The 26,657-nt window shown below is 42.7% G+C and overlaps 1 protein-coding gene across 3 annotated transcripts in view; it reads right to left on the bottom strand.

The window, feature by feature from the left end:
• arhgef10la (Rho guanine nucleotide exchange factor (GEF) 10-like a) overlaps positions 1 to 26,657 on the bottom strand; it is a 129,985-nt gene that overhangs the window by 80,645 nt on the left and 22,683 nt on the right. The window contains exons 5-16 of one of the 3 annotated variants that reach the window (XM_028576213.1): positions 25,149 to 25,241; positions 24,553 to 24,683; positions 23,202 to 23,297; positions 22,353 to 22,461; positions 20,951 to 21,051; positions 20,387 to 20,464; positions 18,926 to 19,105; positions 17,687 to 17,803; positions 8,000 to 8,092; positions 6,922 to 7,092; positions 4,129 to 4,274; positions 3,069 to 3,241 (exon numbers count right to left, since the gene is read on the bottom strand). In XM_028576213.1, the coding sequence (XP_028432014.1) occupies positions 3,069 to 3,241; positions 4,129 to 4,274; positions 6,922 to 7,092; positions 8,000 to 8,092; positions 17,687 to 17,803; positions 18,926 to 19,105; positions 20,387 to 20,464; positions 20,951 to 21,051; positions 22,353 to 22,461; positions 23,202 to 23,297; positions 24,553 to 24,683; positions 25,149 to 25,241 (1,488 nt within the window). The remainder of the gene's footprint in view (positions 1 to 3,068; positions 3,242 to 4,128; positions 4,275 to 6,921; positions 7,093 to 7,999; positions 8,093 to 17,686; positions 17,804 to 18,925; positions 19,106 to 20,386; positions 20,465 to 20,950; positions 21,052 to 22,352; positions 22,462 to 23,201; positions 23,298 to 24,552; positions 24,684 to 25,148; positions 25,242 to 26,657) is intronic. The other 2 variants (XM_028576214.1, XM_028576215.1) reach the window with 2 other exon arrangements.

Raw genomic sequence — 26,657 nt, 5'->3', positions numbered from 1 at the left:
AAACCCCAGAAGGTATTCTATTCACAGTGATACAAATCAAAGGCTTGAACCAGTGAATGTTGGACAAATGACTTGGTAAACTAATTGTTGTCGATTCATTTTCGACTAATCATTTAAAAGGATACAATCTCAACGATATATCCTAGGGCTGAAACGATTCCTCGTTTAACTTGAGCAATTTGATGACTAAAAACATCGATGCAAATTATTTGGAGGAAGAGAGAGGAAACGGCTAACGGCAAAAAGAAGAGACAGGGCAGGTTCGGGATTATTTTAAGATGAAACCCAACAAGAACTCTGTACAGCTCGTCCGCTGGGTGACACAGAGCTGGTTAGCTTCTTGGGTTTGTTATTCATTTGAAGAGTCTTATTTTCTCTTTTGTATTATTGACTATTGCGCTATTGCCCCGATTACTAGATATATATCGATGGAATAGTCGGTAGAATACCCGATAGCTGCAGCCCTAATACACACAATAAACACATATGTGGTGTATGGACCATCTCTCCTGATGCAGGCATGCAATATACATGAACGCTGTACACACTAACAGAAACAATGGCACTGCCTCTGAGAACTAGTGAAAGCGCAGAAAGAAAGGTTGATTTTGCTGAAACTCCACAGGCCCTAATAAAACCGGCGCGATGTGCAGATGAATCCATCTTCATTATTTGTTGAACTACAGAGAATGAATTTATGAAAAAAAAAAAAAAAAAAAAAAAAAAAATCAGATGGAGAAACTGTTATCTGGAGCTATGATGCCCTTTCGCTGGCCAAAAGGAATGCAGGTGTCTCATTAGACACAAAATTCAGCATCGATTTGAGGCCCGCTACCTTCAAAGCCTCTCTCTCCTACTGCTGCGAATCGATAGCTGTGTCTCCTCCCGTCTGCCATCCTCTGTCCTAGCTCCCCTGGCCCACATCTCCCCCAGCAGCAGGCTCCGCCAGAACTGCCTAATTAAATTCTGCAGGTAGATTTTGCTCCAGAGCTGTCCTGCACTGTCACCGCTGCCACATAATAAAAGTAGCAGAAGAGCTGAGCCGGTAGGCGGGCTTAGTGAGGCATGCTCCTCCGAGGGGACCTGCTGTCTTTTGTCTTTCCACGTGCATAAATGGAGTGAGAGTAAAGCCGTGAGGGGAAAGGGAGTGAGAAAAAGAGAGTGGTGGGCTTGCCTTGTTCATTTAAAGCGCTCCATTGTAGCTTTTGAGGTTTAATGGGGTCTTTGTCACAGGCGGCCAGTGACATCTGTCACCTGTGCAAGGAAATCAATAGGTGAGACATCTGAATATGAAAGGGTGTGCTGTGAGCTGCAAGAACAATGTATTAACTGTCCTCCCCAAAAGGGATTGCCTGGACCCCTGTACAGGTTGGTTAAGTCCTCTGGGGCCTGCTGTTGGCTACGGCCCGAGAGGTGAATGTGCTGAGTTGTAATCCGGCGTAATCCCGTTGGTGAGGCAGGATATGGTTTTCACACTCAGACATGGCTATCCACGTCGGCCGCCAGGCACGGAGCTCACTGGTGTGGAAGGCCAGAGCCCAGAGGGGTCCATCACCGCTTTCTCTGGAATAAGTCAGCAATCTAGCACTCAGCTGCTGTGCCAGTGACACCAGCCAGTGGATTTAAAAGACAATGCAGCTTCCACACCTGCATCAAAACCCTTGTCTGATCCGCAGCCAAAGCTGGTACATTTCGGACCACAAAAAAAAAAACAAAAAAAAAAAAACTGCACTCCTGACAGCAGGTCAAAAGAGGAGCAGCAATAAGGGAGGTGTAATGGAGGCTGAACAAAAGGTAAGACCGCATGAGAGTAAACAACTGGCCCACTCTTTTTTTTCAAAAAAAGAAGACGTACTGTACATTGGTGGGCTTGGTAAGAACAGACAGAAAAAGTCCGACAGGGACAGAAGGGAAGAGTAAGAAAGACGGCTCTGCATGTCCCTAAAGGCCAGCTTCAATAAAGCAGGACACCAGGGCCAGCAGACGAAGAAAAATGACGCAGGCTTTATACTAGTCACCCAACTGAATGAATTCACAGGGGGTGAAACTATAAAAAGATGGGACAGCCTGTCTGAATGAAAGTTTTGGGAACGGTCCCACAGATGTTCGGGGAGGTTTCCGGATAGACATGATTAAGGTGACCGCACCGCGTCAAAAAAGGTTAAAAACAAAATACAAAAATAAAGGAAGAGAGAATGTCAGAGTCAGAATCCCAGCACCCTCTGTGGGGCATAACAGACGCAGGTAAAGGAAGAGAGGCAGCTGCACTGAGAGCTAACCTTAAATGATCCCAAATCCTTGCAGCAAAGTTGTGAATATATATGAGTATAAACTCGCTGAGCAAAAAAAAAAAAAAAAAAAAAAAAAAAAAAGCAGAAACTTAATCCAGTGAGAATCTGAACCAGCTCTCAAAACAGTAGCAGCCTGCTGAGCATGCCACGGGTAGCTCCGATGAAGGCGCCATTAATATTTAAGTCATGGAGCTGCGACTTTAAAAAAAGCCTGTACCATTACATCCTGATAAGGCTTTGTATCTCCCTTTTCCCATGGCACATTTATCAGGGATCTCGTCAAGCTCTGTATACACCAGAGTTTAGTGAGGGGTGGTTGGGAGAACTAGTGTCTCAACCGCCGATTCCTATCTACTGCTACTGGCTCTCTAATTGGGCCTGGATAGGGAGGGAATAATCTCAGCAGATTGATGACTCCGCTCGAGATGCGTTTGTGGTCTATCAGAGAGTGAAATGGGACTGTGGGGATGCTGCGGCAGGGGGCTCTCTACCCCCACATCCCTCTCCAAGATAAAACACCCTAGGCAGATTGGAACAAGTGACCGTCATCACTATCCTCCTCACAAACACATCCTTAATCAGAGTGACAAGCAGCACGGATGCCTCTCCAGCCCTCCGCGGGACACTTGAGAACAGAAACAGATTAGGCTTGCTGAGTCAGAGTAAGGGGCTGAGACTAAAAGTCAGTCCAAGTGATGAGATTAACTAGATGATGACACATGGGGGAGGTGGGGGGGACGAGATAGGACTGATTCCCATTTTTGTTTTAGTTTTTACCTGAAGTGCAGGCACCACTTAGCCGCTTGGCCCCGCTCTGTTGGAAGAAGGTGTCTTTGCTTTGAGACGCCTCCTGGCCCACCTCAACTACCTGCACCTGCTGTAGAGGGGCGCTCCACTTCATGGTGTACTTGGGGCCGACAGGGACCAGGCTGCTGATATCCGGAGGCCCCCTGGTGTAGATAAGAAGAAGAAGAAAGAAAAATAAAATGAGGGGAGGGAAGTTTAGGAAGTAAAACAACCGGAAAGAAATGCCCTCCCTATCCGCATCCTGCTAACAGCACCACACCCAGCTCTCTACAGGAGGAGAGAAACGTCATGAAGATGATTTGGGAGTGGGAATTAAAATCTGTACGATCACCCATGTTCCCCTGCCAGAAGTGTACCCCTGGCTGCGAGGAGGAGTTCATTGCTATTCATGTATTCCTGTAATCACGCAGACAATCAACATTGTGATCGGTTTGTCAAGATCCTGGAGGGCAGACAAAGTCAACTTTGGGACACTCCAGCTGAATGAGACGTAGAGTGATAATTAGTTTGAAGGCTGCACAAGAGGGCTTTAAGCGGAATCTTTGACAGGAGCTTCGCAAAATATACAGAATGCCTTTCCTGTTTACTTCGAGAGAGAGAGAGAGAGAGAGAGAGAGAGAGAGAGAGAGAGAGAGATGTGATCAATGGTGCTGTCGCAGAAGATAAATTGGAAAGAAACCAAAAAATGTTTTATGTCAGTAATCTAGGGGTCCTGTAGCTGTAGTTAGGCATTCTACCATTTGTTTAAAGCTGATAAAGCTCCTGCAACTCAAGATAGCGCTCAAAGCCTCTAGCAGCTATTTCTCTTCCCTATGCAGTTTGCCAAAATATCCTTGCGAAACCTAGGCCATCACATTAGAGCCCTGTGCCACCTAATAGCTAGTTTCTCCGAACTGTGCAGTTTAACAGACTCTCCTTTCAAAAGTTACACCCAACTTCACGCTAGAACTACGCATTATGAAACGCATTAGCAATGTATTCCTGAATGCGAGGGGCATGCCGCTCGACTTGCACTACAAGAGGGACTTACTTGACATTTATGTTGGCGCAGATGAGCACATCATCAAAGAGGAAGACCTTTCTCTCCTTGGACTTCAGGACTTGTCCCCGCTCGCCGTACACAGTCTCAATAAGCGTCTCACAAAGGACCAGTGACCCCTGCTCCGAGTTCAGTTGCTAAAAGGGACAAAGCAATCAGATCAGAGGCAGAGGAGACGGCATCACAAAGGGGCCAGTCCTCCAGAGTTCAGCGCCTGGAGGACACAGAAGTCAGCCTTGGAGGAACAGATGTCTCATCGGGGATTAGCAACACATTCATGCTGCAGAAGGTCATTTAATGTGTGGATACACACACAAAACACGCACAACACACGCACGCACACACACACACGCATCCCTAGTCTGTTCCTTCAACAAACTTAGTGAAAGAGAGAGTGCACATGTCCTTTCCCTATCTCTGCCCTGCACATACTGTATGTGATGAGAGGGACCTAAGGAGATGCCAGAATCCTTCTTTTTTTTCTTTTTTTTTTTTTTTTTTTTTTTTTTTTTTTTTTTCGAAATAAATACTTCCAACAAATGCTTTGGAACCTTGTGTCTTTTTGTCTGTACCATGCTATCCACCATCTACCACAGAGTCCAAACTGGCTAAGCTTAGGAGCGCTGGGACTCGCAATCCTTTCCACCACAACATACAGTTTGCTGCATACACACCTCTACGCGCAGACACAGTTAATGAATCCAATAACAGACAGAATTTATGCTACAGTGTGTTGGCACATGCTGTGCTTTATGGAGTTATATTACTGCCATTAGTCAAGAGCGCATTGTTTCAATTTGAGAGCATTTGTCACTGATATTACGTTCAGATTTCTTGCTCTCACACTCAAATAGTCACTGCTCGTGCTTAGATTTGCTCTGCTTGTGCTCAAACTTTCTGCTTAGACTCCGATATGTTGTTGTTTGGACAGATTTCCTGCTCTCAGCTTTGAACCTTCTCCTCGCACTCCAGCTGTAGTGTTGACCAATGAAATGATCCCTGCCCCGTTGAGGGTGTGTTCACTTTACGTTAGAACGTCTGTTGAGGGCGGCTGCACTGTAACCGATAACTGTAACCAAGTTTATATACCCCCGCGCCGTTCATTGCTTTATTATAAGTATATGTCAACAATGTGCACAGAATGGTCGACGCACTTTCACCTGCACCCATTAGGAAACGGGAGAAAGCTTTGAAGTGGGACATATGAAGTTATGTCCACAACTACGAGGGTGAGTAACATAACTTAAGCACCTAGCTAGCTAGCTAACATATGGCGCTAGCATATAGCCTAGCCTGATGTCCATAAACAAATAGATTTTCTTTATTGTAAAGCTAGATTGAACGACATATGACGGACTGTATGTGTATATGTGATGACCTCACATAGTATTTTTTCCTCGTTTGGTTAACCATGTTCCTGGGATTTGGCTGATTTCATGTTAGAGCCAGTAGTAAAACCTAAACTGTAATATAACTGAAAGAACACCAGAAACTGGATTGTTTGTGTCAGTTTTTGCATCACTGTTGTGTTGTTCATTAGAATTTAGTCTACCACATTTCACAAAAGAGGATGTCCTCTCTGCAGGCTATCTGTAGCTGCTTTTGGCTGCGGCTCAGATGGCACACCGAATGAGTCATTAGTCCGAGCAGGACTGCTGTTTGATGGCCACAAAGCTATACAACTCCCTCAAGAGGTGGGCTGCTATAAGAATACACCCTCAAAGTTTTCAAGCATCAATAGGCACAGAGGGCGTTGCAACGTGCACCTGTGCATGTCTGAGTGGGAGTGCATGTGTGCAGGAGTGTGTATGCCAAAAGCCATTCTCACTCACATTGGTATCTGTCCTATTCCGGCGACTTAGATACTTTGAGACAAAGAATGAATATTTCATTGGATGGTTATGGGGGCAATAGAGCAGACTGTTTCCTGTTGGAATTCTGCATTGTCACCGCAGCAAATGGAATTCTGTGCGGAGTGGAGGGAGATTGGCCAAATCAGCTCATCTCAGAGTCCTGGAAAGCCAGGGGCTGATAGAGAAAAAATACAGAGAGGGGGAGGGTGTGGGTGGGGGTGTGAGAGAGAGATAGAGAGAGAGAGAGAGAGAGAGAGAGAGAAGAAGAAAAAGAAGACAGAGGAAGATGAAGTCAAACTAGAGAAAGAGAAGACGAGTGTATAAGTGGAACAAGAAAGTAAGCAAGAGGGGAATTGACGGGACATAAAGTGGAGAGAGCGGAAGAGCGACAGGGTGAAAGAGATAGCTCTCTTACAGTTTCCAATTAAATGTCTCATTTACCCTCTAATTCTTCTTATTCAGAGCAGCATTTGTTCAGATTTGCAGCAGCAGGACTGTAATTTCAGAATGGTAATGGAGAAGCAACGCCTCTGCCATTGCGTCTGGTACTGTTCAGTGATGATAATGGGCATCATTTCCAGGGAGATAATTTCTCTAAATAAAAATGCCTCCCTAGATTAATGTGTGGAGAAAAGTGATAGAAGTGATTGCTATATATATATATATATATATATATATATATATATATATATATATATATATATATATATATATATATATATATATATATATATATATATATATATATATATATATATATAGAAAGAGAGAGAGAGGGTTTATTTTTTACAGGTGTTTGGCTCACAGTGATAACAACGCAGCGGAGTTAAAGGGCTCTGAGGCTGGCTCACAGCTGATTTGATTGGGCCATACGTGTGAGTGTGCAAGTGCTCGTACGTGGGCACGAGGGAGTGCACGTGCATTCAGTCACCTTACTGAGCAGGCGATCACTGACGCTGCGGGCTAGTTGTTGAGTCTCTGCAATCTGGTCGGCGACTCGTTTCTGTTCATTCAGCTTCTCGGCCAGCATCTCCAGCTCTGTCAGAGCAAGCTGCAGGGGCAGACGATCCACGTGGCCCTTTGGCGTATTCTTAAGCATGTCCTAGAAGAGGTCACAAGGAAAGTTTGAAGCAAACACTGCAGGTTAAAAAACTCTCTGTTCATGATTTAAAACTTCCCTCTGTATCCTGCGATATATACTGAATCGTAACAAAAGAATGTGTTCCGGTTGGGAGTGTTGTCTTTACCTTGAACAATGTAATTGTGGGTCAAATACTTGGAGTTTAGGTGTGTGACTGTATCAGATTCTAGAGGATTTCACTGTGTATACCACACTGTGGTTATGTAAACTTTGTAAAGCTCATTGTAGTCCCATTTTTTACCTTTTTGTCAGCAGCGTTCACTAAAACAAACAAGTCTAAGCTTACAGTGGGCTTTTGTGGCTTATATGTCTATATTTGTGATGCAGCTATGACCCAGTGAAAGCTTGGCGTTGTCTTGATATATATCTCAGATGTACCTCAGTTCCCTGTAATGTATGATTTAATGCATACACTTCCTATTTGGAGTACAAGGCTAGAAGAAAATGCCCGATTCACATTCATAACTTATCTTTTGAATGCATGGATAATCAATGCCTGCTGAGGGATGAAATGAGCTTCTGCAGATCCAGCAAGTCAAGCTCAAATCTTTGCTCAGAATGGAAAAGTGGAAGAGCCGGGATGTAGCGCCACCAATATCAAAAACCAATGTGGCTAGCTGCTTTTTTGTTTGTAGATCTAGCTAACCCCAGTGTAAAAGTATGTGAGGTACAACTTCTTGTACTTTGGATAAGTTAAAATCCATAATCTATTCTGTGACCTTGCAGCTCTGCACCTTTATTTGTGTTTGTGCTGCTGAATCTTTAATTTGACTCGTTTCTCATGTTGGAAGTGTTTAGCTCGTGACACTTAAGGGATTCCCTTAATTAAAACAAATCAAATAAGACCTTTACAAACAACATGTTATACCTGCAGGAGCAATATGAACTGAGGGAATCGTTGAATGGGCTTAACCATCAGGCCATACAGGGTGATCCGGTCAACACTAGATGACTGCTTCTTCTGGAAACAAAAAAAGAGGAAAAAAGATTGAAAGAAGAACATGCAGTTTGAAAACATATTATTGCCCAGAATCAGAAAGGCCATTATGAGGAGCCTTGGTTATTCCTACTTCAAGAGGAGCTCGTCAGAATCCTCTGTAGACCTTGTGAAGGCGTGTGAGTGGGTGAATAAGGAAAAATCAGGCTCTGTTAGTCATAGGAGTATGAAAGAGTAGATTTGTGTGCGTTACGTCTAATGTATTTCCGTGGGCGTAGGTCAGTAGAAGATGGTTTTCGGTGCAGTGTCAAGTCTGCGCCACGATGACGCCATCAGTATAAAAAGGCAAATCACTGGGCACGTGTAATAGATGGTATGGTAGTTAAGGTCGGATAAGATCAACTGGGAGACAGAAATAAAAATGAGGGTAAGATAAATTGTTGCTGAAACTTTAGAGATCTGATTTCATCTGGTATACTGTACAGAGCAGTAGCCAACATAAAATCTGTTTTCTTTTTCCCTTTAAGTATGCCCATTGTTCCTTAGAGTAGGAAAACTATGTTTGGACTGTTAAGATGATACACATACTGTAGATTAAAACTGCATATCGGTTTAACCTATACTTCATATTACAAAATAAATTGGTTTGATATTGATACCCTAGGGGTGGGAGATATATTGACTATTCTCAATGTTTTTGCGGCTTCTTCTACATGTGATGTAGTAAATGGCGATATCATGAACATCGAGTACAAATTGTCACGTAATTCTTTTGAGACTCGTGTTGGCCTTTTCGCTTCTCTCGCTCTCTCCTTCTGCTCCGTGCACTGATAGTGGTTGAGTGGGGTCAGTGAGTAAGACAGGAGAACCTCGCTCTCTCATGTTCAGTTAAACCTGTCTAACACAGATGGTGTCTAAAACCATCTAACACTGCCTGAGATTATGTCAATGCAGCAGTAGTTCACCTGACTGATCTCTCATGACCTGAATTTCCTCAGGTGATAGAGAGGTCTTGCCAGTAAACTCCAAACGGATGTTTCCAACAGCCATTGGAGCCTGGACCACCAGCAGGATCATTTTGACTGACATTTATTTCACGATATCGCGAACATAGAGTACAAATTGTCACGTAATTCTTTTGAGACTCGCGTTGGCCTTTTCGCTTCTCTCGCTCTCTCCTTCTCACAGACGCAAAAAGGAGAAGAAAAAAAACACACATATATGCCAGACACTCCCTGGCCCGTCTGGACCACTCTCCTTGGCGAGTGTGTGTGTGTGTGTGTGTGTGTGTGTGTGTGTGTGTGTGTGTGTGTGTGTGTGTGTGTGTGAGACATATAGTATGAGGCATGTGTTTTGGTTTCTGTAAGGAAGCAGGGAACAGGGAAAGAGTCTGGTGAAAGCGAAAGAACTAAAGCGCCAAAGCGAGTTTATATGCGTTGAGTTCGGAAACAGAAATGAAAGACGGGAGGCGGACAAATTGGTTCAGACAAGAAACAGCACTGGATCGGGGCGGCCTCTAGCTCACCCAGTAAGAGCGTGCATCTTGGCTGAGTCCTTTGCAGCGGCGCGGGTTCAAATCCGACCTGCGGCCCTTTGCTGCGCTCCCCCTTTCATGTCTATCCACTGTCACTACAATAAAGGAAAAAGCCCCAAAAAATAATCTTTAAAATAAATAAATAACACCACTGGATCCATCGTCTGGCAATGGTTTAGGTATTGCAAGGAAGATGTTGAACAAACAATCTGCAAATCTACTATATCTGCTAAATGTGCAGCAAAACTATTGCCACAAAAAAGGTACAGTAGCAGTACCATACATTTGCTTTACCAATTGAACTGTCTACTACAAAACACCCCTTTGATGCGACTGGTATTGTTCAGCAGAAGGGGGGGGGGGGGGGGGTGACAGCCTGGACCTCTGCCTCGCTTCTGCTATATTTATTTTAACATTTTTGAAAAGACCAGTTGTCACAAACATCATGCACAAAAAGTGCACTTTCATTCATGTTGTTCATGTTTGTTCCCTAACAAAGACTTGAAATGTCTTTGTTAGGGAACAAACATGAACAACATTTCTTGTTGAATGCTTTGAACTCTGTCTTTGTTCAGGGTCTTGAGCTCTATAGAACTAGGCTACAGTGTAGGCCTACATCGTCCCGCCAATTCGTATGCTATTATTGCCGTGTTATCACGACTCGGTTTTTAGTGTTTTTATCAACGCCGTTTGGCCTCCATTAACTTACAATACCTTGCGATTGCGTGTGAATTGAGGCCGTAGCGAGTTGTATGAAAGGGCAAAAATCTGCAGTTTCCTGCGTTTGTTCTTTTCCAAATCCCAACCGTTTCTTCTTTTCCCTAAACCCACACGTAGCCTCGCGATAACACGCCACGTGGCTACGCTGTGACGTTGCAGACTGCCGTCCGCTGTGTACAGCGTAGACATACACGCAGATAGCTCAAAATGTGTACAGTTAACACGCCACTTGGCTTTAGGAAAGTGGCGTATTTACGCGAAGTCATGATATCATGTTGCAGTTTGAATAAATACTTTGTTAAATGAAACTTGGTTGTGATTTCCCCCTTTTTGCATGCAAGTCAAAAAATGTTCCAATAGAAACCAGTAATGAAAATAAACAAGCATGTTTTAATGCAGACATATGTTACGGAGACTACTAGAATTATCATACTGGTGTGATTGTATTCATCAAAGAGTTAAATAGAGCATTTTTTAGAGCACATCAAGTGCTTTAGAGGAGCCTAAACATATCGCAATATAATTTACAGGCCATATCGCCCTGCCCTATGGTACTTGGATGAGACTAGATACTGCCTAAGATTTTGAAAAAATTTAAATATCATGATCCAGCGTGAATTTGTGTTCAAATTCAAAAAGTTCAAACATCTGAGTATACATCTGAGTGCTGACACACTGTGCAATGAAATCAGTTTTAAGGTCTTTGCATGTCACTCTGAGAGAGGTGGGTAAACTAAAGCTTGCCAGTGTACTCTGCATCATTTCACGTTGTATTCCAGTTGGTTAGATTGTCAAACGTGGGTCACAGCAGCGGTCACGTTGTGTGATTTTGGTCAGCCCGTCTTTGATTGCCAAAGCTCTATGTCAGCTATTGATGGATTTGCCACATAGTATTATCCAAGACCACTGTTATTGATGGACAACCAAAGAGTTCAACCCATTTCTCTTTTCGTTTGGGACAGCCTAAGATCACACAGTGTAAATGGGCCTTAAAAGGAAGCCTTTTAATAGCTATAGTACAACCCTAGCAAGACATCTTATATACCAGGGGTCATCAATTAAATTTTTTCAAGGGCCAGAATTTCTCTAAGCAGACACTCTGGGGGCCGGACTTTCAAATGAAGAAAATAAAATTAATTTATACCTAATACGCCTATTCTTGTTCGAAATTTTCACTTTCTTACTGAATTAATGCTATATTATTTTTTACACGTATTAGTGTGAGTAAACTTCTAAAAAAACATGGAAACTCCATAATGATAACTGTCTCTTTAACTAGAAATCCCAGATGATCCCAGACTAGGAGGCAGTTCACTGAGGAGTGATGGTTAAAGTCTGTGATTATGGAAACATTATTGTAGTATGCAGCGTCCTGATTGGTGGAAAATGCTTGCAGAAAGAAATGGCTATTGTCACGTAAACATGTCACTGTCAAAGAGGCTGAGGCGAAAAGTTGCGACTGCGTCATTCACGTGCATATTAAGTATAGCCACATTTAATAATACCTCCATAGATTTTCCGCTCTAGCGGAGAGTGGTTTGTTCAGCCAGCAGTGAGGTTTACAAGAATATGTCCAAATTTCCAGATTCCTGGCAACCTAAGATAAACAGTTAGACTAAAAACCGACAGCTTTTGTTTTAGATTGTTTGTAAGAGTAGAGCTGTGTTTGCGTTAAACAGCGCAGTGGACAAGAGTGGACTGAGCAGACAGAGCAGATTGATATATCACTTTCTACATTTGTATGCAGAAAGATGTGTGGACTTTTTACTCACGTAACGCACACACATCTTGGCTCAGCTGTGTGTGTGAATAGAGATGTAAATACAGGAGGGCTGGGTTTTTGCTCTAAATGCTTGAAATGATAAATAACAGAACACATTTTTTCCTCTTTACATTTTGTGAATTCCTGATTATTCTGCGAGCCAGACTAAAAGCTTTGGCGGGCCGGATGTGGCCCGCGGGCCGCCAGTTGACGTTGGCTGTTATACACAATCACCAGAAGTAAACACCAGTGGTCAGTGGTCAACAGCCACCCAAATATCAAACAGGAACCTAGGTTAGGAAGGCTGTGATCTCAATGGAGATGGGCTCTTTTCTGCTCCATGCACTTATAGTGGTTGAGTGGGGTCAGTAAAGGTGAGTACACACGAGCCGATAATCGGCCGTCAGAGTCTGTTCGGTGTGCTCCGTGCCGTCGTCCGTCCGAGGGGCCGTCGGCCTTCATTTTGGCCGATTTGACATGTATAATCGGCAGGGCGGACACTGCCGGCAGTCGGACTCAAATGACCCATCTGATTGGTAGAGTGCTAACCCGGAAATGGGGAGCGGAATGAGCGTGACTAGAGTCTCTCAAAATCTGACGAAAATCTTTTAAACTGACCTTTGTCGATCTGAAATGAAGACAGATTCAGCAACTGCATGGCCTGTTTCTCGCTTAAAATGTTTTCAGAAATACGTTTCGGTGAACTATTTTAGTACAATATGAGATCGTATTCTGAACGACCAGCCATGACAGTCTGTCTTTGAATTTCCCGGATAAACCAGACCCACGTGACGCGCTTGTCCATTCAGCTGCTGGTTAAAAAATTTTTGGGCGACAATACAGCGCAGCCTGCTGTCATGGAGACGTATTACGTCTCGTCGCTTTGGTGTGTTCCGAGGCACTTTTTTGACCAACTTGGGGAGACTGATCGGCCCAACTGCCTTTTTTGCCGAGGGTCGGCTATCTGGTCGGTGTGTCTGGGCCTTAAGTGAGACAGGAGAACCTTGCTCTCTCATGTTCAGTTAAACCTGTCTAACACAGATGGTGTCTAAAACCATCTAACACTGCCTGAGATTATGTCAATGCAGCAGTAGTTCACCTGACTGATCTCTCATGACCTGAATTTCCTCAGGTGATAGAGAGGTCTTGCCAGTAAACTCCAAACGGATGTTTCCAACAGCCATTGGAGCCTGGACCACCAGCAGGATCATTTTGACTGACATTTATTTCACCATAGCCCTGTCTTTTTGAGATGGCGGTGTAGGACTTCTACTTGCTCAACAAGAAGAAGAAGTTGCCAGCAGAACGAGGGAGTGCAGTCATGAGTCTTTGCCTAATATATTGGGAACTACAAGCTGTTGATATTTCTCCATGAAGAAAGCAAGGAATAGCAGGTTATTTGATGTAACCAGCCAGAATGCACCCAACAGGGTTGGGGTTAGTTGGTGATATGGAACGAGCAAAGGCCGCATCGACAACCATCAGAAAGGTTGCTTGCACGAGATCTGAGGAAATTCTGAAGAAGTTCAAATTAGGAGGTCTTCAGAGGTTTACTCTGTTGCCAGTAATCAAAAGCCAAGTCAGGTCCGATCCAAATTATATTCAGTCTTATTGGGTCAGGAAGGGTCTTGTTGTATCGTCTTTGATCTGTGTGTCAATATATCTGATACCCAAATGGATCAGAGCAGACTAGCTACCAGCTGTGATCACGTGATTTGGTATAATCATTGCAGGGGAACGACGGGAACTCTTATTTTATTACATCCTGTGTGTGTATATAGACACATATATTTATATATTTATACTTATATTGTCTGTGCTGTTAACCCGTTTGTTTAACTTATTTTAGATAATGTGTGACATGCACCTACGACACCAAAACAAATTCCTTGTATGTGTAAAAAATATACTTGGCAATAAAGCTATTCTGATTCTGATTCTGAAAAGTGCAAAAAAGCACGAGGAAAAGAGGTGGCTTTCCTTGGTAAGTCGTCTCAATGTGATGCTTTTCTTTCAGTTTCTGAATGGAGGTTGATTCTAGTACCAATGGAAAAGATTAGAGCTGACTGGCTGAGCAAGTAGATGCAAATGTTAGCGTGCTGCTCTGCAGAGTAGAATGGTCAAGCTTTAAGACCCCATTAGTGAGCAAAACGCGTGTGAAATAGAGCAGGCTGAAATTGTTTTTTTCTCAAACCAAAAAAAGGATTGGATTTGTTCGTTTTTATTTATACTCCATTTACAGAGGCTTGTAACCACTTCTTACTGTGCAAATAACAATGCAATAGACATACATCTAGTTGTGACATATAAATCAGGAACATTTTACTTTTTTCTGTAAGATATATTTCTGGAAATGTCACCTTCCTAGAATTGCATTTGTTGCCAAGCAACTTCATTAGCATAGCCAGAAGCCTCAGCATTAACCGGTATGCTGGAACTGACTTATTTTGGGTTAAAGCACTTGACACCTACTTTTGATTTCAAGAAAAGAGGAAATGGGCAAGACTGGATATGTCATTGGACCTGTCAAGTGGACACCTCCAAAGCTCATTCCTGCAAACTCAGAAGGGCTGAAAAAGGTGACACATTTTATACTACACCATTTTCCCAGTGCTAAAACGATACTTTTAAAATACATATATTTATAAATTATATATATATATATATTTTTTTTTTAAAAGCAGCATAAAACGACAGTCGGCGACACTAAAGAACGGCTTGTTTATTGCTAATGCCACAGGGCCAAAATTAAATGATTTATTAAAATGTAATAACAATAACTTATAACAATAACTTATTTCACCAGTAAATTCCTGTGAAACGACAAAAACAACCACTGAATGGGAAAAGGGTATTTTTACAATAACTTTGAATGCAGCACAAGGATGGCGAGGCGAGTTTCAAGTGAACGCAACATCTGTGTTTTTATTTCCTCTCCGGTGAAATATAGACAAACTTTTACACCATTCAGCGGTCAGCATTTTAACCGTGTTTACTCCAGCTGCTAGCTAACGGTAGGCTAACGTTACCTGCTGCCAAGCGTAGTGTTGACATGACATGTGACATGAGGCGATATTTAGGTTGCCTCTAACGTCCGTTTTCGGAGCATCAGAGAGAAGCGCAGGCATTTCAGTGGCACCAAAATCCACGTTGCTATTCGGTCCGGTAGATAACGGTCGTTAAGGCACCTTAGATAAGGTCTCGGACCCCCCCCAAATAAAAACTCTTTGGATCTACACGATTTACATGGATGACATTTTCACATTCAAAATGGTGATTTTCGCCGAAAAGCGACTAGTTTGCAGGTATGAAAGATGATGTGAACTAGATTAGGCCCATGACACCTCCAGGTTCAATGATCGAACTAATCATGATGTTTGTTCAGGAAAACTCTGGGTAGAACACCTATACGTACATACAAGGTAACGCTGCTGTGAAAAGTGGGGCGAGTTATTTCAATTTTTGTATCTCATTCAGCATGTTTGATGCTTTCATATCTCGCTAATAACAATACTTTCACTAACATTAGGATGGAGACCTAATTTACCTGTTTGACTACAGACTACATTAAATGATAGCTGGAGTTCACCCAGCAGTGACATTTCACCGCTGGTTGGACTGCTAGTTTTGGGTAAATTTGGTTTATCACAGACGCGAGTAAAGCAACGCAGTACAGAAAATAAGCACAGCAGAAACGCCAGATAGGTCAAACCATGAGTGTTTAACTATATATATCTTTAAACATTAGTTACAGCTGAAAGTGACACAAATAAAATAAAGTTCACTCTGCAATTCAAATCAGGAGCCAGTTGTTTACCCAAAGGTTTAATCACTGAACTGGATAATGCTACCCTACACTGTATGTATGTACACAACTAACATAACTATTGGTCTCAATAATAATAACCGAAACAGGATTCTGAGACTTTCTGGATTCTCTGATTTGCTGTTTCAATATTCTTTTTAAGTCTACTAAAAAAAGTAATTTTTCTTCGACAATTGTAAACATTTATCCAATTTGTTAACTTCTTCTTCTATTCTATCAAAAACAACTCATTTACACTGAACTCACCTAGATGCTTCTTCTTGCAGCTCGCATATTACATTGTAATGTTTAAAAAATTTATTCAAACAGGAATTGAATGGTCCCTATCCCTGTATTGTAAATCTGCCTTGCGTGCTTAGGGTCATATGTATGCAGTCAGTGCCTCCACAATATTTTAGAAGCAACATAATTAAGTATGTCATTGATTCAGTGTTTTTCCCAGTTTGTGTCTAGCCAATGTATTATTTGGTTTGTCCTCACATTGCCAGTGAGAGCTCCAACAGGCAGCGGGAGAAACAGAGGAACCTTTCAACAGAAAGGAAGGGACACATGTTATCTGGAGTAACATGCAGGGCTGTCAGCTGTGTGATCTGGTTCTGTAAATCAGCCTTACAGCTCAATGATCCAGGTCATACTCATGCATGAATGCTGAGCACACAGGGAATTGTTAAACTCAGCACATTTAAATAATTCCTTGGCACTGCATGCACCCTGGCACTATTTTCCTTGTTCATGGTCTCTAATTAATATCTGAAATATGAAGTAAACCGTTCAACAGATCTTGACTGTCTGGTTGTGGAAAGTTGTCAAATCTCCACTTTCCATTCCACATAATTGCCAAATTAGCCAGAAGTGTTGCAATTTCTTTTCTTGTTTTTTTTTTTTTTTGTGGGGGTGGGTGTGAATCAGCCCGTATGGCATTCATTCCTTTGCAGATTTCCCTGTATTTTATTACAAACCTCAATCGATCCATTTTTATTTGTCAAATGGAATTGTATGAGGTGAAATTCCAGTGAAATGTAATCCCATCAGCATCCTTGATGATTCTTAAAGCAGGATGTGGGGGTGTAGGGTGGGTGGGTGGGGGTGGGGGCTGTCCTCATTTAGGATTTCTAGTGGCCTGAGGGTAGAAGCTCCTCCTGAGCCTCTCAGTGCCGGCCTGGTATATTCCTTCTACCCCATCTCAACAAGTAGAAAAGGCTCTTACCCGGGTGGTTTGGGTCTTTAATGATTCTCCTAGCCGTTTTTTTGCAAAGCTTGGTGCAAATATCCTTTAGGCACTCATGGGAGCTTTTCGAGATATATTCAAAAAACTGAAGTGCATAGAACAGCCTATAAACACATACCAGTTATGTCATACTCTTGAGAATAATCATGTGATCATAACATGAATAAATGATATTACCTGGACAATATCGGACATTTCCAGGGTTAGAACTAGCACAGTGGCTTTTACAATGCTTCAATCTAATTTCTGCCATAAATGAATACTAAAAAGGTAGACAGGCTTCGATACCGTCCATGAACCCAATGTAAATAACAATTTAGAATTTTGTGCAAATAACCAACTTTCTACAGACTGAATTATTTGTCTGTCTCTGTGGAAACCTGAGAAGTATGTAATATTGAAGCCTTTAGCTTTGGGGCTTCACTAGATCCAGCATCTGCTGAACACCTCAAAGGAAAACAAAGAGAGGAACTAAAACACAATTGCGTTTCTTTGATTTGAAGAAAAAAAAAGAAAGAACTATATGGTGCTCACAGGCTGAAGCTCACCTTTAAGAATTCCAGAAAAGCTGGTTTGGACATGCACGCCTTTTTAATGAGAGCCATTGCATTGGTGAAGTTGTTCACGTAATCACTGTATACATCCAGCACCATGGACTTGGAAAACTGTGGAAAACAGAAACAAGCAGATTCATGTGAATTTGTAACAACCGCCCCTACAATAAGGGCAGCCTACTGCACCGCCATGATTCATTATTTTGTCTTTACACCAACATCCACAAACACATTCATGTACTTTTTTCTGACATCTTGAATGTTTGGCTAACCATCCTGTTTCCAGGATCACCCGTAGGTAATTACCATCCCAGTTACCGCAACCCCCTTCATGAGCCGTGTGTGTGTGTGTGTGTGTGTGTGTGTGTGTGTGTGTGTGTGTGTGTGTGTGTGTGTGTGTGTGTGTGTGTGTGTGGGATGGAGGGGGTGTGCCTGTTCTGCGGTAAACATTAATTTTCTCTCCTCAATTAAACCCACACCAGGCAGCTGATAGTGGCAGTTTGAGGAGTAGAGGGGAATAAGCAAATCGCATGAAGGAATTAACCCTCTTTGCTCACATCCTCCTCAGGATCCTGCCTCTCAGATATTACTACAAGACCCGCAGGTACAGAAACATTGCCACGTGAAAAAGTGGCAGCTTAATAAGGAGGACACAGTCCCAGCACTTTCCTTTCCCAGTGTTGTCTCATTTGATGATAGGTCTTGGGATACCAATGGGCCAGCCCTATAAGGGCCAGCAGTGGAGGAGAGGGTTGAATCAGCCCCTCTAATAGGCAAATAATGAGTGGACCTTATGGATGAGCACACTGCAGCAGAGACACACAACAGAAAATGCACAGTGAACACTATTATTCTAGTGTCAAAATGTGTAAACAAGTATCCCAGAGAGCAGTGGAGGCAGTGGAGATATTCATCACAACTGTAATTGATTCCATGTTTGGTGTAAACTATCCCTGTTTGCTCAACCTAAAGCCTGTAGCTCATTATAACTCTGGTAGCAGAGATTGTGTTATACAGTTGGACAGAAATGCCAAGAAAAATATGAGTTCCTTTACCCAGAATGCAAGTCTTTGATTGCATGTTAGACAGAAACAAACAAAGAATGCACACACACAGACACACACACACACACACACACACACACACACACACACACCTGAGTCAGCAAATAACCCTCAAGTTTGCATTTCTCTTTCACAAATATGAAGATACACACCAAAAATGCACACTAACCGAGGCAACAAATAAGTCTCCGATTTTCTCACTGCTGTCCCACTCAGCCACACGTGACGCCAATGCAATCTGAAACATGGAGTGGCACTGTGTGATCTCCCTCATTCGGAAAAATATAGGCCGGATCTTTCTTGGACTCAAGATGCGTGGATCAGCTTCCATCAATGGTCTCTGGTATTCCTGGTGAGATTGGGAGAGAAAATTGAGTTTTTAGTTTATGTTGATGTGTGTGCGTGTGGGAGGGAGAAGGGGGGGGGAGGATGTGCTTAGGATGACTCAGCAGTCCACCTTCCTTAAGCATTTCTTCTTTACAGCAGCATAAACAGACAACCGAAGGGAAGCAGAATTGAAGAAAGTGAGGAAATGTAGTCACGGTGCCTGTAAGCACATCAATCCAAAGGATTCACCCACAAAACAGCATTTGCCACTAGCAAACATGTTCAGTACTCAAGGTGACTTGTAATCATAAAAGCCGGAATATGAATGGCAAAAAAAGGAAAGCTCCCAGCAGAGTTACAGATGCAGAAGCAACATGGTGAAAGAGGCACTGATTGATTCTTCAGTCAGCACTCATGGGGATATTAGCATAGCCTACAGAAATGAGTTGACAGGCTCGTTACGGACAATATTCTTTGCGGACGTCAGTACATAATGCTTCTTTGAATCGGAACGTGGTGAAATATAGATATTGTGTACAAGACAAACGTGATAGATGAAAACACTATTTAAAACCAAAAATGAACATAATTGAGCAACAGTGGTGGTCAAGTTTTGCAAGTCTTATCTATGCAAATCCATCGCAGCAAATAAATCATCTGCATAACGAACATGGACAGGCAGTACAACAGGAACAACTGTGCAATCGGTTTTACAGAAATAATGAAAGTTACAACCCTCAATGTCTAATTGTGCTGGTGGCCTTTCATCTTTTTATGTTATCTGTCTGGAGAGAGCGCGCTTAGCACTTGGCTGGACTCTCTGAATAACAAGAGAGATTTCAAAAGAGCTAAACCTCCCCAGGTATCACACGCAATCATGTCACTCGACAACAAAGGTAGCGCATTGCATCTTGACAGTGAAAGAGTTTGCAGTGCGCAAGGAAGCCATTGATGGCTGCTGATTCCATTTCAGAAGGCTCCTCTTCTTTTTCTGTGATGAGGAGATAACAAGTCACATTTTCCCCCCTAAAAAGAGAGATTAAAGACGAGATGCTGCCCCCCTCCTTCGCATGCCTGACAGTCTCTCTCTCTCTCTCTCTCCCCCTCCCTTTCTCTCCCTCTCTCCCTCCCTCGGCACAACGCCGCAGAAATGAGGACGGCTGTTTTATCAGGATTATTTATGCTGAGACACCTCGGTAATTTGATTGATATCGCCGCTTCTCTTTTCAGTGTAATTCCTAACAGCTAAATGGTGAAGATATTGCATGTGGCAGAGGAGGACACCAGGGACTAAACCGCTCACCTGCACGATTCTCCTGAGAGACTCCAGGTAGCTCCGCTCGCTCTGAACGATGGAGCCGAGGATATGGCGCCTGACAACCTGCGTAGACAACAGACCAGTCAGGAAATCTAGCACTAAGAGGACATGATAGGGCTGCAGCGTGCGGCATGCTTTCAGTTAAGCAGGGTGCAGGGTTGATGGATTGCACTATAATCATGTGTTTATCACAGGCGGTAAAAGATTCAAAGAGGCCTTGATCTGTTTGATCAAGGCCTCCATCGGAGTTCTGAATCAATGGATTTCCTGTGACATAAAAGCGGCTGTCCTAGCCGTTACAAAACACTCTGCTTTTCCAAATAGGATAAAGAGAATAGAGCATATAGCTATGTAAAAAAAATACTGAAATAACAAATACTTTTAACATGACAGCCTCGAGCCTTATCTCAACGCTACTGGGTACAGAATGTGTTACACATAAAAGCTAGATGTTAAGTACAGTACATGTTCCTACATATGCGGCTTATATTTATTTAGGGAAGCGTAAGAGGAAATGGTTGCATATAAAAAAAAACTGTCAAGATGCACCTGGTGGTTGGTCAGCCCCTCTGGCATGGGGCTCAGCTGTGGGGGGGGATGCTTCACTTCTGACACAGCCACATCCAGGTATCCTGCATCATCCTCCTCTTCTGCAGACATTCAGAAATAAAGAGAAGGAGAAACATACAGAAGTGTGTGTGTGTGTGTGTGTGTGTGTGTGTGTGTGTGTGTGTGTGTGTGTGTGTGTGTGTGTGTGTGTGTGACAGAACGAGACAGAGAGGGGAAAACAGAAAGGCAGCTATCAGATCTCACTGCAGCTGGAGACACATTGCGACACACTAAGTTTATTACCTCGAAAATATGAAGAGATTTCTATACACTTTGAAAAAAAGAGACGGCACGAGAGAGAGAGAGAGAGAGAGAGAGAAAGAGCTATGGAGAATGGAGTGAGAGAGAGAGAGAGAGAGCGAGAGGCCTTTGGGGAAAAAGAAGGAAAAAAAATTCAAAAACAATACTGTATCTCTGTAGGAGTAAAAGGAGGCGCAGAAACGTGTGTCTGCAAAAACACGATCCAACACGTTCTCATCTCTGCATTGGCACAAAGACATTCGACAGTCTCGAAAGAAAAAGAAACAAATCCCCAGTCCACTCGTAACCATAAAGACACAGATACCAAAAGCTTTCCACCGTTCCAATTAAAGACTTTGGAATGATAACAGAGGATTGGTGGAAAAGAAATATAATGCCGGGCAGATTTCCCTCGATCAACACCTCAAAATAGCAGCACTGGCCTCTTTACCTCTTTGTGATTGCTCAGAGATTTGTTTGAGGCGTGGGTCTGCTATCTATGGTTTGTGGAGCTGCTCGATACTCCATTAATGGATGGTAATCTCTCTCTATTGTTAGGCAAAGGTTCCTATGACATAACCTATACTGTGCCCGCATGACTTGCTTCATCCTTCTCTTTCTCACGTATCAGAAACTTTACTCGACCACATCCTCCGTCTTAACACTGAGAAAGCCTGTCTGTTTTATTTATCATAGTTCTAATTATAGTCTTTTTTTCACAGTGCTTTCATTTCCCCCGGAAGGGATTTGTACAAGATAGAAAACGCATTTGCAATCTGCCGTATCTGCCTCGAACGCTACTCTGGCTTGGCTAGCTTTGCACATAAGCAACTGCCTATAATTCAAAGAGTCAACCATGTAATGTACACATGTATTATAAGAACTGGACGTAGAAAATGCCAAACTCGAGGCTTCAAAACAGCAGTACACAAACCAATGGGTGACGGCACGGAGGCTATGTCCACTTCTTTTATACGGTCTTTGGAATCAAGCGTAATAACCAATACCCATGATTAAAAACAGTATCACTTTCATCCCAAAAAAAAAAAAAAAAAAAAAAAAAAAAAAACATTCACAGAGTTTTTAGACTTTGCTGCATTACCCAATTGATCTTTTCTCTGGAGGAAGGAAACTTTTCGCATGACGGCTATCTTGGTCTTTTCAAGGCCGCCCTTCGTTCCGCTTCGCGCCGCCTTCATGAGCTGCTGAACCTGGTTGGAAGGAGCAGACAGAAAACGACGAAGGAGTGTTAGGGTGCGAGGAAAGTGCCACGCTGTGGAGACTTGATAACCTGCGGTGTTCCTCTGAAGAGAGACGGAGACAAGTGGCGCTCGGTGGGCTCATCATGAATCTCGCCATCTGCGACTCCCTGTGGGTCACTGTACAGCCTCTAATCAGGGAGCCTACGAGCATATCAGCGGGAGATTATGGTAACAGAGTGAGCTCCACATCAGAGCTGCGTTGCTCAGCGCGGGAGAATTTAGTTGACCACAAACTCCACCCTGAACATCACACAGGCCCCTGCAACCAGACTCCATAGACCTAGAATACACACAGGGTGGTAGTATTTTTAAATGATGCTACTTCAGGAAAAGTAGGTCATTAATTGGGGGCAAGTTGCACTGGTGTTTTTGGAAGTAAATACACGGAATATTATTAAATAATTCATGTGTCCCATAAATATGTCATGCTATTAAACCAGGCGGGGTAAACAGACAGAGACTGACGGATCGTAGTCTCAAAGCAAAGTCACAGTCCAAAAGCAAAGCTGGGAAGGATGGCGTAAAGAGACAGTTAAGCCTTTGAGTCAGCTGAGCATACAACACAGCAAATTTCAGCTCCGGGGTGATCATCAATCCTATTGACAAACATCTAGCGGAGTGGTTTCGAGCTCTGGGGAGAAGAAGAAACAGTGTGATAGAGCTGCGTTGGCTTGCTGCTGGAGATATACCTTGATGTCATAGTTGTGCTTGCCAGACAGCCTCATGGCCAGTTCGCGTTTGGTCCTGGCACAGCGTTCCCTCAGCCGACACACTTCAGGAGAGAGCTACAGGAGTTGGACAGGGACAGGCGGGGGGCGTGGGGGGCAGGTGGAGTTTAGCCACAAAAGGCGAAGTGAGGAGGAAAAGAGTAGGGGGAGAGGAGATAGAAAAAAAAAAGGGAAATGGAGGCAGAGTGATCAAGGCAAAACAAGCTACGCAACGTCAGGAATTAATCACAAGCATAGAGAGCAAAGGCTTGGAGCGCTGCTTTGGTCAAAGGTTATGCTGTATGAGACTAATGGATTGGGGGTGTGGGGGGGTGCAGGCAGTTTAGGGCAATTATTAAGCAAACTATGTCAGAGCTCTCTCAGGCTGCTCAAATTAAGGAGTGAACTAAACAAGAGGAGAACTTCAGGTACACTTGGTGAAAACTTAATCGGGCGTGACTAATTAAAAACTATGTGTTTTTGATGAAGGCTGCGCTAGCTGATTAGCCGAAAAGTGTTGCCGGGCCTTAATAGTCAAGGTTTTCTTCATTAAATCGTTCAACCAGTGCAGCTGGATCCTTCCTTTTGTTCAGTGGCCTGGGACGAGCATGCCAAGAGAACCACACCTTCCTCGTTTTTAAATTACCTGAGCAACAACAAAAATTCCCTTTGCTCTCTACCTCGTTTCTCAAAGCATCGATTTAACTCAGGGTTTTCTTGGATTACAATGGAATGAAATCCATGCATAAACATCTTCAATATGAGAAAATATGTAAAAGCAAGGTATAAATCTATACATGAATAATGATTCAACTCGGCAAAAATAGTCGTCGTTTCTTAATAGTATGACTCTGAATGTTCTCCTATGCCTGCATAGGTGCATGCATGCTAGAGGCTGTTGAAGCATGAAGGAAATGCAGCACAATGTGAATGTGCACACAGTGCCATCATGTGGAAAACTGACACTGTGTAGCCGTGCTGCACAACACTGATGAACAGCATCCTTGGCGGAGAAGAGGCAAAGAGATCTGAGGCTTTTCAAACTGAAATGCCCCCTTGTTTACTTTTATCCCACAATGAAAGTTTAAGGCCGAGACAGCCATTTTTCAAGTTCTTCATAGTTTCCTTCCAGTTCTATACATTAATAAAGACAACTGCGCCAGAGGAGCAGAGACATGAAATATTCTCCTTGATTTTTCTTTTTCAAAGAGCTGAAAGCCAACCAAAACAACCTGGCTGGTCACGATGCCACGTAAAAATAAACAGCCATTATGACTTGTGTGTGGGATAAACACGCACGGCAGCATTCCTCCACGCGCTCGCGGAATACTACCTTGCTCCGTGTCGGTAGCTTGGTCTCGTTATCAGACTGTTCGTCGTAGCTTTCGAACTCGCTGGAGCTCCACGCGTTGTCCCCGTCCAGAGGACCGCTGTCTCTCTGGACATCTTCGTAGATCATATCTGCTAAACACACAAACATATCACACGTCAGAAGCTCCGCATCAAGCTTCACGAAAGGATAGGGCTGGGCAATATATCAATATTATATATCGATATCGTGATACGAGATTAGATATTGTCTCAGATTTTGGATATGGTAATATAATAAAATGGCATAAGTGTCTTTTCCTTGTTTTAGAGGCTGCGGTACAGTAAAGTGATGTCATTTTCTGAACTTACCAGATTGTTCTACTAGCTGTTCTATTATTTGCCTTTACCCACTTAATCATTATAGCCACATTACCGATGATTATTCATCAAAAATGTCATTGAGTAAATATTGTGTGAAAGCACCAATGGTCAACCAATACAATATTGTTGCGATATCGATGTATTTGGTCCAAAATATTGTGATATTGTGATATATCGCCCAGCCCTACGATAGAAAAAAACATCCGAAACCAACACAATTCTGTCGCAGCTACTAACCATCGGGAGAGAGGGGGTCCTCGCTTGGAACGTCATCATAGATCACCTCGGAAGCCTCCTCTGTCTGTGGCTCGGCTTCAGCCGCACGCAAAGCTGGCAAAGAAAAGCAGTAGCATCAAAGCACACAAACACAGAAAAAGAGTGGTGACTTCCATCTTTTATCTCCCTTACCGTTTGATAGTTTGCACCTCCATGATGTTGGATCAGTCTTTGACATTTCTCTCCCCCAAAAACAACACACACAAAGACATGCACACACAGCTCCAAACTACATTGCCTGAATCCTTTTGGCAAAGCAGAATAGATAAAAGATGCCAGCAGCTCTTCTCGCCTGTGGTTAGGAATTCACACAGCCTCTGAATATTTACATACTTATTGTATCAGATGCATTTAAAGGTCTTCTTCCTCAGGGGAGATCTGGCACGTCGCTTTGTGCATATTGCCGTAATGGCTTTGTCCATGTGACGCAACGTGATTGTATGCAGCTCGTTTGAGCTATTGACCCGTTCTATCTCCACGCCCGGCCAGATTTGTCATTAACTGCTTTGAGAGTGTTTCAGCCTAATTTAGCTCAGTGAGCTTTATTGATTTAGTTTTAAACTGTGATTTGTCTGTAACACTTTCTCCTTAGCCCCTAACAGCAACTATCACTGTTTTCAATTAATCTGATTGGCGATGTGTATTCTGTCATGGATTATTCAGTCTAAAATTCAAAAATAACCTTGGATACAATCCAGCAGATGAACAAAGAGCAACTCTTTTTCTACAAAAGAGGATTAGCTACACAAATGTTCTGTATGTATATATATATATATATATATATATATATACATATACATACATACATCGCTCACTTCCCTACACTTGTGCATTCAGAAAGGATTCAGGAAAGAAAAGGAAATTAAAAAAACTGGATTTGGGGTATCAGTCTAACTATATGAGCATATCTGCAAAATGACTGGGCCTCTTGGGAACACGGCTTGTTATTTCAAACGTGAAGAAGCAGAAGTTCCTCACTGTGTTTTCTTACTTTTCTGAAACTTTTCTCTACAGCAGCACAATGACACACCGATAAACTCAGCCACAGGTCACAATGACACTGCAGGCAACCAAAAAACAATAGTAATAATAATAATAATAATAATAATAATAATAATAATAATAATAATAATAATAATAATAATGATGATACGCTGCCATTACGAACATTTCCTTGTAGAGAATGTGAAAGAAAAAAATACGTAGCAAAGCATTTGCGATCAATGTCAGATAATCACATCAAAATGTGCCATGACCACAGCGGAGGAGTGAAGGGACACGATTGATTTTACAAAAAGGAAATACTTTGTTATTCGTCCATGTAATGTAAAGTACATTCGGTCAAACTGAAACTGTCTTTCTACACAATGAAACATGTTGTCCTCCACAGCAGGTTAATACATATGCCAAAATATTTCCTGGAGTCTGGTGTTTAAAAACTAAAAAGGTAAAAAGTACCAAATGTAAAAA

This window comes from Perca flavescens, chromosome 4 (assembly GCF_004354835.1).
Source record: "Perca flavescens isolate YP-PL-M2 chromosome 4, PFLA_1.0, whole genome shotgun sequence".
Lineage (NCBI taxonomy): Eukaryota > Metazoa > Chordata > Actinopteri > Perciformes > Percidae > Perca > Perca flavescens.
The sequence above is the reverse complement of the archived record's forward strand: the minus strand, read 5'-3'. Positions and strand labels throughout refer to the sequence as shown.